At 44.8% G+C, this 13,126-nt stretch overlaps 1 protein-coding gene across 2 annotated transcripts in view; it reads left to right on the top strand.

The window, feature by feature from the left end:
• NHERF2 (NHERF family PDZ scaffold protein 2) overlaps window positions 1-13,126 on the top strand; it is a 131,692-nt gene that overhangs the window by 82,350 nt on the left and 36,216 nt on the right. For both annotated transcript variants that reach the window (XM_069984044.1, XM_069984043.1), the window contains one exon: window positions 3,462-3,698. In XM_069984044.1, the coding sequence (XP_069840145.1) occupies window positions 3,462-3,698 (237 nt within the window). The remainder of the gene's footprint in view (window positions 1-3,461; window positions 3,699-13,126) is intronic.

Below are 13,126 nucleotides of genomic sequence, written 5' to 3'. Positions count from 1 at the left end.
ATAACCCTGGACAACTCCTTTAAAATGGAGGCTGCTAAATGGAGTATGAACCTAGTCTAATGGAGGAGAGTTATAAACTCTGCCTTAGTTGCAAGTGGTTTCTGTGGGCAACAGGGTGTACAGGAGACCATTTTTGTTGCTCATAACAACCAATGAGAGCTCAGCTTTCACTTTTTATACTGCTGTGGGAAGATGAAAGCAGTGCTGTGATTGGTTGCTATAGGCAATAAACATGGCTGTTTTTTACTAAATGAGGCTCATTCGTATAGCATTTTATAGGTATACACCACTCAAGCTTTAGCTTTGGCTGTCCAGGCATGATGGGAATTGTAGTTTTGCTACAGCTGAAGGGCTGAAAGTTCTCCATCCTTGCTTGCTTTACGGCATGCTGTGGCTTTCTGACTGTGTCAAAAGTTTTGACACAGCTTGGGATACTGTTTGTGACCCAAGTGAATAGATAAGGCAAGGAATACGTGTATACGGGAAGTATAGATATAATGTAAACAGGCCCTTCTACTTCTCACAGCTGAAGCTTTGCTACAGTTGCATCCACTATTTTTAGCTGATAAATTTTACCTGCGCTATTACATTGTAACAATGTACGGTATAGGATAGAAAGGTCTGCAGCCCGTGGCCCCCATAATAAGCGTGTGTCCCCCATACCCAACGTCGGTGAAGGGGTTAAGGAGGCAGTGTCACATTGTGTCTGGTCGTGTCATTGCCGCTGACATAACCCTCGCATTGTGCTCGTTCTTTTCATTGTCACTGATCTCTGAGTCACATTGTGTTTGGTTTCGTCACCCGTCACTTCACGTCCTGGGACATTGGAATTTTTTTCTTTCCGCTTTTCATTTTCTGTATTTTTTTTTCCTGTAGCGGAGCGGTCACTCTGTTCTGGGCTAAAACAAAGTCCCGTTTATATTGGGCGGCCATGATGCTTTCAGAATAGACTCTGCTCCAGGCGGTGTTACTGTCTGTTCTCTTGATGGTGATCATTTTGCCGATCTCTCCCTATTCCCCCCAGAATAACACCTTTCACTACTTCTAACCCAGCTTTCTGCAAGCCTTGATCAGTATATACATAGTTATTGTAAAGCATAGTGACGTAACCCCATGCTGCTTCTCCTTCTCTCCTGATACATTGCCCTTCTGAATATTAGTCTTTACTTCTGATAATGTATTCAGGAAACAGGAGGATCAGGATGAACAAAATCTTAAAGGCCCTATTACACGGAAACATTACAGCAGATAATCGCCTTGTGTAATAGAAAACAATGATAAGCCGACATGAACGATGTTGGCTGATCGTTGTCTGTCATTGTCTTACAACATGTTTAAAGACAAACGACTATGATAGCAGCAATCTGCTGCCGTTGCTCCGTGGAATAGGAGCGGGGGCAGCAGACCGCTGCTATCTTCTATGGGCTGCCCAGACGATCTAGCTATCACCTGGTCAGCCCCCCCCAGCTCTTACCCGCTCACTGCTGAAATGTGTAATGTGGCATCCGAAAGTTATATAGATTTGTAATTTACTCAAGATTTACTCAAAATCTCAAGTCTTTCAGTACTTATCAGCTGCTGTATGTCCTGCAGGAAGTACTGTATTCTTTTCAGTCTGACATGGTGCCCTCTGCTGCCACCTCTATCCACATCAGTAACTGTCCAGAGCAGATATGGTTTCCTATAGGGATTTGCTTCTGCTTTAGAAAGCAGGGACATAAGGGCAGCCGAGAGCACTGTGTCAGACTGGAAAGAATACACCACTTCATGCAGGACATACAGCAGCTGATAAGTACTGAAATACTTCAGATTTTTTAATAGAAATAAATTACAAATCCATATAACTATCTGATGCCAATTCATTTGAAAGAATAACATTTTCACTGGAGTTTCCCTTTAAGATTACTGCACCAACCATATATCATTCTTAACTGTTCAATAGTTTTTGGATAACCTTTATGAACTAGGAAGAACAGGATGATCATTTCTATTGATTCTGTGCCGTGGCCGTGTCACTGTTAACTGTGCTTCTGAAATTGTATTCATGAACCAGGAAGATCAGGATGGTCATTCTGTGCCTAGAGAATAATGCAAGGAGTGATGCCCACGTCCAATCAGTAAAATCTTCATGTGACATGGATGTTTTGCCCTGTCTGAACTGGTTTCTAGTGTCACAGCACACTAATAGTTACCAGTGATACCCAGTTTCACAGCTGGGCAAAGGGTGGCATTGTTGAGAAGTTGCCCATTTGGCACAACCCACCTGGCATTCTCAGGTGTCTAATCCTCATTGTATAGACATAATCAGGCATTGAAAGGAATTGGGACATAGCTATGCGCTGAGCAGTCGAGGGGTGTGTAAGCAACGTTACCTGTGACGCAGATAAGCAAATGAAGATCTTGTCCTGTCATGGCTCCAGGAATCAATGACCACTCCATAATGTGCCAACAAATATTTAAAGGAAAAGTCTGGAGCTAAGGGGGATGATGTATGACACAAAGATTTGGTGTCATGCTCCGTCCCTTTAAATCTCCTATAATTATGAGGTTCAGAAGTTTCTTGAAAACTTAACTAACTTTTCCCCCTCCTGAACTTCTGTCTTACTGAGGAGTGAGAACCTGTTTAATGGGCCGAGTGCCCAAAGGTGGAGAACAATGATCATTGTCCCTAAGAAAAGCCTTTCCATAAATAAGTATGGGTGTGTTGAATATCATGGACCCTCAGGGGTATACTCCTGCCCTTAAATCTGTGTAAACAAAGTCATACGTTATCAAGATAAAAGCTGACTCACATGGGCTATCCTCTGTATGTGTATGCCTCGACATGGCGGAAACCTAGGGTTGCTCATTAGGTTACTGCTTTAGTGGGTTCTTCTTTTTGTATGGTATGTTATATGTATATGTTGTATGGTATGTTATATGTAGTACCATGGGGCCATATGGAACCAATGCCCCAGATGTTGGCATTCTCCTCCCTCCACAATCCTAGCAAGTAAGGCTGCACTCACACGCCCCGTAAAATTGTCCGTGGTCGCAGACAATTTTAGGGACCATTGAAGTGAATGCAGCCATTCACATGATCCGTGCCGCGCCCCGCACGGTGAATAAATAGGACATGTTCTAGTGCGGATCACGGTATGGATCATCCTGCCTCGGAGGGTGTTGAGGTAACAATTAGCACCAGGTTTTTGGTATTGGGTCTTCCATCCTCAGTATTGATTATGGTATTTCCATCCTTTACTTTAATTTTAGAATTGTAGTCATGTACCAGAGAGATCAGGATGAACAAAGCATTAGATCCAACTTCTATAGCCGACATTTTGTGTATACATTTTGCTGCAGTGTATGGAATAAGAGGTGTAAACAGATGGTAGACGCCTATCTGGTCAAGGATTCTACAAACAGATCTTAAAGGAGCCTAGAGCCGCTGTAGTAACATATCGTTTTTCTTTTTCACGCAGGTGGTGCAACGTATTAAAGCCATAGAGAATGAGACGCGGTTGCTGGTCATAGACAGAGAAGCAGATGATTACCGACGCCTCTCGCAGTCCAGCTCTCTCCCCGATTCCCAGCCTAACTCCAGCGCCCCGTCCTCCCCAACGGTGGGCAACAATAATGGCGAAATCTGGAAGACAAAGGAGGACACAAGGCTTGAGGACGAACTGCAGAATAACCACAGCACAGAGAATGGCAAACAGGTAAGAACCAGATATACTTATGTTTCTATTATTCTGATGTCTCTTGAGTTATCTTTGTACCTGGGAAAGCGGGGTGGAAACCAGTATAGCTATATATTCTCAAGTAAGAAGAAGATAACACTTTATCTAGGCTCCTTCGTTTTTGCGGACCCTATGGCCCAGGTTAGCTGGAGGAATAAGGACACTGGGGGGCAGTAAGTTAAGCCAATAACACCGAACCCCTACCCAAGTAACTTTTGGGGTGCATTCTAGGTAAGAATCTTGGGATATAGTAGCTTCCATACTGGATTTTACCCATATTTCCTGGTAGAAGGGATAGGGAACCACAATTCCCATCATGTCTGGACAGCCGATGCTATTGCTTTTTGCTGTCGAGGCATCATGGGAATTGAAGTTTTTCAACAGCTGGAAGACTGAAAGTTACCGATCCCTGTATTATTATGATTCCCATCCGGTGGATATACCATATATGTCCACATAACAATACTCCATTAACAAATCTAACTAAAATGTCCTGAAAAGTTTTCATCCCGGGGAGGACGCTTTCGTTCTCTACCCAGCCCCTCACTCAAAAGAAGTTCTACCCCCCCATTCTTCCCTCTTATCACAATCTTGCAGGGGAGGGTGAGCTGGCGAGTTGCTTCCCTGCCCCCTCTGGAAACTCTGCAGTCGGGGTGGGGTGTATGATAGAACATGGCACGGACTGTCGGAGATCAAAGCAATGATATGATTGGTTGTCTGCCAATGAGGAGAGCATGGTGGGCATTAGCTGGCCGGACATACTACAAGCTTCACATTACTTGTACTCTGTTTACAACATCCCAGGGGCCTCCGCTTTCTGTTGGGGGTCTGTTTCCTCCTCCCTGCCCCCGCTTCCTGATACCACAGCTTGTAGTTTGGGATTTGTTTCAGAGTTTGGAAACTCTTGAAATGTCCCAGTGACATAAAGCAGAGCAGGGAGCTGAGAGTTCAGGCTGAGGGGAGCCATGTGAAATCCAGGGATTTGTCTTTCTTAAAGGAACCAAAGTGACCTGTAACAGGAGGAAAGAGAAGTGGAATATGTTTGTTTTTCTGCTTCGTACCTGTCATCTTGATAGATATGTAAGAGTGGCTTATGACGGTAGTATTTGCAAACGGTAGTGTTAGGTACTGGGTTTACACAGTAAGAGTCTGTCAATAAATAACTAAAGGTTTGTTGCCTAGTTCAGAATCATCCTGATATTACTCTTCTTATGTGGGGAGCTTGTGCTTATACCCAGCAGCCAATCTGAGCATTGTGAGCTGCAGTATAAAGTATGAGGGAGGGACAGAGCAGCAGCTTTAGCTCTAAATGAGGTAGGAGGAGGATTTCACTCAACCTTAAGGGCCTTTTACATGGGACGATTATCGGCCAGGAGCATCACTAGAAATTCTCCCTCAGCCAATCATCATCTTGTGTAAAAGTGACAGCGATCCAGCGAGGAGCGGAAAAATGCCCAATCCTTGGCTGATTACATCTTTTGTGTTGGTTTAAAATTTATTTTTATTTATTGTCCTGGGCAAACAGGAGATGTGGGGATGATAGCAAAGGGAAACAGACGCCTAACCCCTTTGTTCAGAAAGAGATAAGCCGCAGAAAGAACGCTCTTGCTGCAGCTTGTCCCTCCCCATAGACAACCCAGCCGTGCTCATCCCTCCTGTATATGGGGAGGATGGGCGGCAGGCGGGGGACTTAACTGACGGCCAAACGATTGTTCGGCCATTAGTCATTTAGGCTGTATGTCCACCTTTAGACTCCAAAAGACGAACGTCTCTGATCATATCTGTGCTCTAATGGAGCAGACTGAAAGCTTCCTTACTTTAAAGGGATTGCCTACTTTAGAAAAATCTGTTGACATCTACACTACCAGGGAATTTTGCTGTAGTAGCAGACCCCTGTTCAGTATCCTCCTCACGATCATAAGCGAGACCGTTTATCGTTAACCTCAAATCATTCGCCATATTACACAGACCGATAGTCGTTACTACGATCTTTTACTCCATCTGATCCCAGCAAAGGAATGAACGATGTGCAATTACACTAAACGATTGGTCAATAAATGCAGAACTTCGGCGAATGTGGAATTACAGTGAATGATTAGCGAATGTTTAAAGATGATTTTAGGGTCAGATCTAAATCAATAATCAACGACGCGCGTACGATTTTTCATTGCCTGCTATTACACAGGACGGTTATCGTTTAAATTAGAAAAATACAATGATTTTTGCCACGATGATCGCCCCGTGTAATAGGGCCCATAGTGTGTGTAAAGGAGCCCTTACGGCTATGGGGAAATGAGTGGCAATATTCTTCCCTAGTGGTGTGACATTGGCTATAACCCACAGTACTGCGTTGTAATAGCTGATATTAGGGGTCCTGTACATCAGTGTATCAGCCATAAAACCACACTGAATGTTCCTTGCTCTGGAATCCAGGCCTCTTGATGGCCATTGACCCCTGTGCTCCAGGCAATGCGCCGGCCTCATTACATTGTCCCACATTGGCTGCGTGCCTTGGATACAAACATGAAGGGCTCGGGGCAGAGGTGAGGGTCGTGTTTGCAGCACTTCCACGTGAACAGCGGCCACTCAGGACATGAAAGTCATATTACTATCCATTTCCCTCATGGCAGGACTCCAGCCCGGGGAGAGCGCCATGTAATTGAGTTAGCGTCTATAATGAGGCTGAATATAGTCTCTCTTAGGATCTCACCTCCTGTCAGCCCTGTCCCTGATATAATTCAGGTAAGTGTATGGCCTGTCTATGGGGAGATCACTCTCTTTCTGTGTGCTAATAATTACATTCTCGGAAGTCCACATCACTATCTTCTCACTTCACCTTTTCCACGCTCGTTTTCCCCCTGTTTCTTCGTTGTCATGCCCGTGAGGTTTAGCGTCCTCCTGCCAACGCTTCATTGTACAAATCACAGTAATTATCCGGGAACACGGCGATCACCGGATCTTGTTTCCTAGTTAATTGCAATGATATCCTGGGCTTTTCATCTTGGTTTATTTTTTTTATGCTAAGTTGTGTGAACCGTACCGGGAAATGAAGAGCTGGAATGGGGTAATGGATGGGACAGTGACTCATAGGGGTGCTGGCTGCAGAGATATAGCGGTGAAACCATAGGACTGCAATCACAGCCAGGCCCTTGCTTTGTAAGAAGAAGCCTGTAAGTCAGGGATGGGGAACCTTCGTCCTTCCATCTGTTGCAAAATTACAGCTTTAGCTTTGGCTATCCAGGCATGATGGGAATTGTAGTTTTGCAACAGTTGGAGGGATGAAGGTTCCCCATCCCTGGAAGGTAAAGAAAATGGCTGTCAGATAGATAATTGATTGGCTGCCCATTGTACGTAGTTGGACTTGACCAACCTCTGACAAGCTTCAGGAAACCTCCCTGACTCTTCAGACCCCAAGGCACCACCATAGCAGATTTTTCATGGCAATTTGTCACCATTTCTCATAAACTGGAAAGTGACACAAAGACAGTTGCACAATGACACGCACACCCCGGGACTGCATTCTTGTGTCCCACACAGTACAGATGGATACATGACGTGACTGCACCTGACTAGTGTTCCGGTCATGTCTCTTCTTTTCCACGCTATGTCATGGGGAGATTCTTTACCAAAGACGCTCTCTGTGCTGCAGCCGGATGTTGCCGCTGTCAACAGAGCATGCACTGAAAGAAGCTCGCCCTCGGGGCGTCATGTTAGCAGAGGCTGTGCTGCTATTTACATGCCGTGACGTGGATGAGGAGTCAACCCTGTAAACGTCCACCACTGGATTTGGATATGTCCTTCTTACACATGATAAAAATGGATCATTTAGACTGAAACAATCAAATTTAAAGCGTACCTGTCAGGAATAAAAACTTTTGACGTGTCCTGGAGATCAGAATCTGACTGATTAGTAGAATGAGTGGGGATATAGATCACATATGACCAGTCTGACCAATTGCAGTGGAAAACCTGAACTAATAACGTGGATGACTGCATTGGTAAGATGGTCGCTCATCCGACATTGTCCAGTCAACAATAGTTCAACCACCAACCTTCTTCTATCAAATGTGTATGGCCAACTTTAGATGCACCTATACATAATAACAAATGGAGGAAGCCATTGACTGAAGATTATCGGTAATCGCCATTCCCCCCCATAACTTAATTGAGTAGAATGCATACTCTAAATAAGCCCAATATGGTACAAAGCTCAGATATCGGGAAGCTTTCTTTTTCTTTTGTCGGCTGTATCTTTTCACTCCGAGCCTGAGAACGTCGCCCTCTCAGAACATATGACTCCTTCTAGCCAAATTTTTCAAGGTTCGCAATGACTGAATAAACATGTTTATTTGCTTTCGCTCCTGTTGACCTGGGAATTAGACGCGTCAGTTGCTCTTGCTTAAGTCTCTATTACACCAAAAGATGTCTGACAGATTATCTTACAGATTTTTTTCAGCCAAAGCTGAAATCTCAGTCTTATCTTTGTTACTTGTTCTCTGTTTATAGTCCGTTCCTGACTTTGGCTGAATAATCTGTCAGACATCTTTTGGTGTAATAGGGATCTTACTGTTGGTTGTCACTTCACATTCATAGATGTTGGTCACAAAGTCTCTGACTCCCTTGTTGCCGCCAGACTGGCTTAAGGACCACCCTAGGCCCAGGGATGGTTTCCTATCGTTCAAAGCCCCATCATTCCATTGTATTTTGTTTTTTTTGTTTTTTTTTGTTCTTTCAAGGCAGATTTGATCAGTGGCCTTCAATTCTGCCCAGGATGGGGTGGTGCACCTAGTCTATGCCCTGATAATCAGTTGTGGTGAAAATACATCCTTATTGGCTATCACCCAAATCTACACAAAACTGGCCCCTGTCCAGACCACAGATCTTATCCCTCTGTAGTCAGGAGCCATTGTATATATAGGAACCTAAGTTTCATAATTGGCTCTTGTCCCACCGAGGTTGTTTTATGTGAATCCTTAAGCCCTTATTACACGGGGTGACAGAGAGGTGTCAGCAGTCGTTTGCCCCTCATTCCCCGCTCGCTGCCACCGCTATTGCACGCGTTGGCAGCAAACGTGCAGAGGGGGCCGTGGGGGCTGTCCGGGTGATCGCTAGATCGTCCTTGCAGCCTGTAGCAGCAGTCTGCTGCTGCCGCCCCTGTCGCGCGGTGCGACTGCAGCAGACCGCTGCTATCTAATTGCCCTATTCCACGGGCCGTCTAGAGGAGCAAACGAGCGTTCTCATCGCTCATTTGCTCCTCGTTCCCCGCTCGCTGCTGCCGCTATTCGACGCGGCTGCAGTGAGCGGGTGAGTGCGGGAGGGGCGGCGGGGAGCTGCCCGGATGATCGCTGATCGTCCGGGCAGCCCATAGGATACAGCAGCGTCTGCTGCCGATGCTCCTATTCAACGGAGCGACGGAAGAAGATCGTTGCTGTATCAGTCGCTTGTTTTTCAACATGTTGAAAAACAAGCGACTGCAACGATCAGCCGACATGAACGATGTTGGCTGATCATTGCTCTCTATTCCACGGGACGATTATTGTCTGTAGCGGCCGTTATCGGCCGAATACGGCCGATAATCGTTCTGTGGAATAGGGCCTTAAGTTGTTTGTTTTCAACATATTGAAAGACAAACGGCTGCAACGATCAGCCAACATCGTTCATTGTTCATTCCTCGTTGCCTGTGTAATAGGGCCTTTAGTGGACGAAGGAGTAACAGGCCATCCCTAGAGTCCATTATCTAATTCTATTGGATCTAATTGGCCAAAATGTTTTGCCTATCTATAAAAATGATTGCATAGTGTAAGGCTGTCAAGGTCAAACACATCACAAGAATAGACTATAAAATACTGTACTGCTTTATGGAAGTAAACTACTCAACCCAGTCCTCCGCCCTGCAGCTTTTTATAACTTTGTTAATATACTTTGTCATACAGACAGTTTTGTGGATTGTTTGTCATTTCCAGAATACCGTACCTTCAATAAAAATTCTGTACATACTGTATTACTGTTATGTAAATTGCTGTACTGAAACTACAACTCTCAGTATCACTTTGGCGACTCTGTATATCTGTGCATTACATGGACAGCCCATTGATTTAATTGTGTAATGCTCCCTTTGACATGTGGCGGTGCTGTAGAGAAACTAAACACTTGTTGCCTGGTTCCTCTCTTGATTGCAGCTGATCACTGTGATCAGCTTATTTTTGGGAGCCCTTCTAACAAAGACTGTCCATAATAAATAATCTATCTATCTATCTATCTATCTATCTATCTATCTATCTATCTATCTGTGTAAGTGTTTCCATTCATCCATGCATGTGTATTTACACAGTATCATAATAGTCACCAGTATATTTTTCTTATGTTTGTGTCTGTTTCTGTGTCTCTATATGGGATTTGCCTCTTTCCCACAGGAAGTACAGAACACATATACATTCAGCCTATTACGCTTCGCTCATCATATTCCAGCTGTGTGTCACAGGCCATCACCAGGGAGCGTGTGGAAGGGCAGATAGAGCTGGGAGCTGATCCACTTGGAAAAATCCTGTTTCCTGTCTCCTGGCTATGGATGGAGATGGGAGAATCATTGTAAACTGCTGCTGTTGCTTAGGACGCCTTTTGTGTTCCCTTCATATGGAGTTGATTTAAGTCAAGTGAACATTGTAGACAAAACACAGATGTATGGTCATCCTAAGGATAGAACCAGATGGTTATTTACTAGTTTTCTTTAAGAAACAGCGCCACACCTGTCCAATGGTTGAGTCTGGTATTGCATGTATTGCATAACATAACATAGACAGGTGTAGCACTGTTAACTAATACTGGACAGTTCTATAGGTGATACATATACGATAGATGACAGCTAAGTGCTTGTTTGGCTGCCAACTTTTACTGCAAATCATACAGAATGCTAAAATCAACCATGTATAACAATGCAGAAAAAAGGCAAAATAACTCAAATTTAATAGAACAAAACAAGGCAACATATTTAGGAAGTTACTTAGCGTTTTCTGTGGATTTTTACCGTGTAATGTTATAAAAATGTGAAACAACACTGTACATGGACTCCTCATCCTCACTTTGACTGAAGGATTGACCTGAGGTTCTGCTGATGTTACCTCTTCCACATACACGTCTGAGTTACTGGTATAAAGACCTTTTGTGAAGCTTCATACTATTGTTATATCCCCATGGCACATTGTACTGAGCACTGTGTACAGTAAATTTGTTTACAGTGTAAATGTGGATCAGTAAATGCCCCGTGGCATGGCTGCAGATTGGCTGTGTGGGGTGATAGTGTGTGCCGAAAGCCAAAATGTGCTGAGGGATCAGTGTAGAAAAAGATAAGGTGCAATTCTCCAGAGTAGCCAATGGGGGCGCTTCTGTTAAACTGACATAATGCTAAATCCAACCATAATAGACAGTATATTAGTACAGACTTCTGTAATATATATATAAAAAAAGGGGGTTCATATACATGTATATAGCCTGATCACAGTATTGTTCCTCAATTTCCTCTGGGGTCAGGATGGGGTCTCTTCCTTATTTGCTGCTTGGTTTACCCCTCGCATTGTATACCTGATGTAAATACAGAGTATGTAAAAAGCTGGAGTCCTCTAACAGCTAAGGTCACTAGGACTGGAGAAGAGAGTGGTTAGAGTGCCTTCCATAACAGCAGTCTGGCTATGTAGTCTGGACCTCCCCATATAAAATCAGCCTGGTCGTGTAGTGAATGAGAGGGAGCACGCTCCTCCGCTGCCGCTGCTCTGCGTTCAAGGAAGTGACATGTCTGGCTGTGTAGTCTGGACCTCCCCCTATAACAGCAGTCTGGCTGTGTAGTCTGTCCCTCCCCCTATAACAGTAGTCTGGCTGTGTAGTCTGGACCTCCCCCTATAACAGTAGTCTGGCTGTGTAGTCTGGACCTCCCCCTATAACAGCAGTCTGGCTGTGTAGTCTGGACCTCCCCCTATAACAGTAGTCTGGCTGTGTAGTCTGGACCTCCAACTATAACAGCAGTCTGGCTAGTCTGGACCTCCCCCTATAACAGCAGTCTGGCTGTGTAGTCTGGACCTCCCCTATAAAAGCAGTCAGGCTCTGTAGTCAGGACCTCTCCCTATAACAGCAGTCTTGCTGTGAAGTCAGGACCTCTCCCTATAACAGCAGTCTGGCTGTGTAGTCTGGAGTGCCCCCTATGACAGAAGTAATCTAGTGGTCTATCCTATAGCGCCCCCTAAACTTAAAAAGAAGTATCCCCAAGCAATAAATTGTCAGCTCCTCTGCACTGCTTTAGTCTATGCAGAACCCTACATGATATTGGGGAGGGCTGCAGTTCCATGTTGATATTGCAGAAGGGGTTTAGCTCTGGCTGTCGGATTATGGTAAGCAGTGGAGGGGCATCAGACAGAAGGTTTGCATCTCATTGTAAAGCAGCAGAATGTACAATCCAGCTTTAGCCGCTAAGACTATGCTCTATTATTTGTCAGGATGCACACAGAGAAGCCTTTGTTAGTGCATTTTTCTACAGCCGGATTGTGGAGGGTGGGTACAGGCTTAATCTAGACCTTTCACCTTATGCAATCACTTATGTGGCAGGATTTGTACATGAGCCTTCCACAGCTGACTTACAACTGTTTGTCCTTCAAGGCACGGCTGTCAGGGTAGACATATTACATACAGGACAGAGCGAAAGAATAATGGAAGTCAGGTGATTTGTAAATATGAACTGGAACTGTTCACTCTAGTCTCTCTGGTCCATTATGGGGCCTAAAGGAAGGTTTGAAACTTCATCCTAATATTCTGGGTCCAGGCCTAAACAGGGCCTAATACTGTTCATCCTAATCCTCCTGGTCCTTAGGATCTAAACTCTTGTTGTCCATTTTATTCATCCATAAAGGGGCCTAAGCTGCCTGAAACTGTCCACACCGATCATCTGGGTCTATAAAGAGGCTTTAGCAGCAGTGAAACTGTCCATCCTGATCTTCCTGGTCCATAATCGGGCCTAGGCAAGACTTGAGACTGTCCATCCAGCTCTTACTGGGGCCTATACAGGGCCTGCAAGTGTTAAGCCTGATCTTCCTGGTCCATAATGGGGCCTATAACGGACCTGTATGTGTTCATTCTGATCTTCCTGGTCCATAATGGGGCCTATACAGGGCCTGCAAGTGTTCATCCTGATCTTCCTGGTCCATAATGGGGCCTATACAGGGCCTGCAAGTGTTAAGCCTGATCTTCCTGGTCCATAATGGGGCCTACAACGGACCTGTATGTGTTCATTCTGATCTTCCTGGTCCATAATGGGGCCTAAAATGGACCAGCAAGTGTTCATCCTGTAGGCAAGTAGTTGTCTTCTGTGCTCCTGTCTTCTGCGCTACTATCATCTCTGCTGCCGGGCGGCGGGGGGTGGGGGT

Source organism: Dendropsophus ebraccatus, chromosome 9 (assembly GCF_027789765.1).
Source record: "Dendropsophus ebraccatus isolate aDenEbr1 chromosome 9, aDenEbr1.pat, whole genome shotgun sequence".
NCBI lineage: Eukaryota > Metazoa > Chordata > Amphibia > Anura > Hylidae > Dendropsophus > Dendropsophus ebraccatus.
This window is presented reverse-complemented; position numbering and strand designations above follow the sequence as displayed.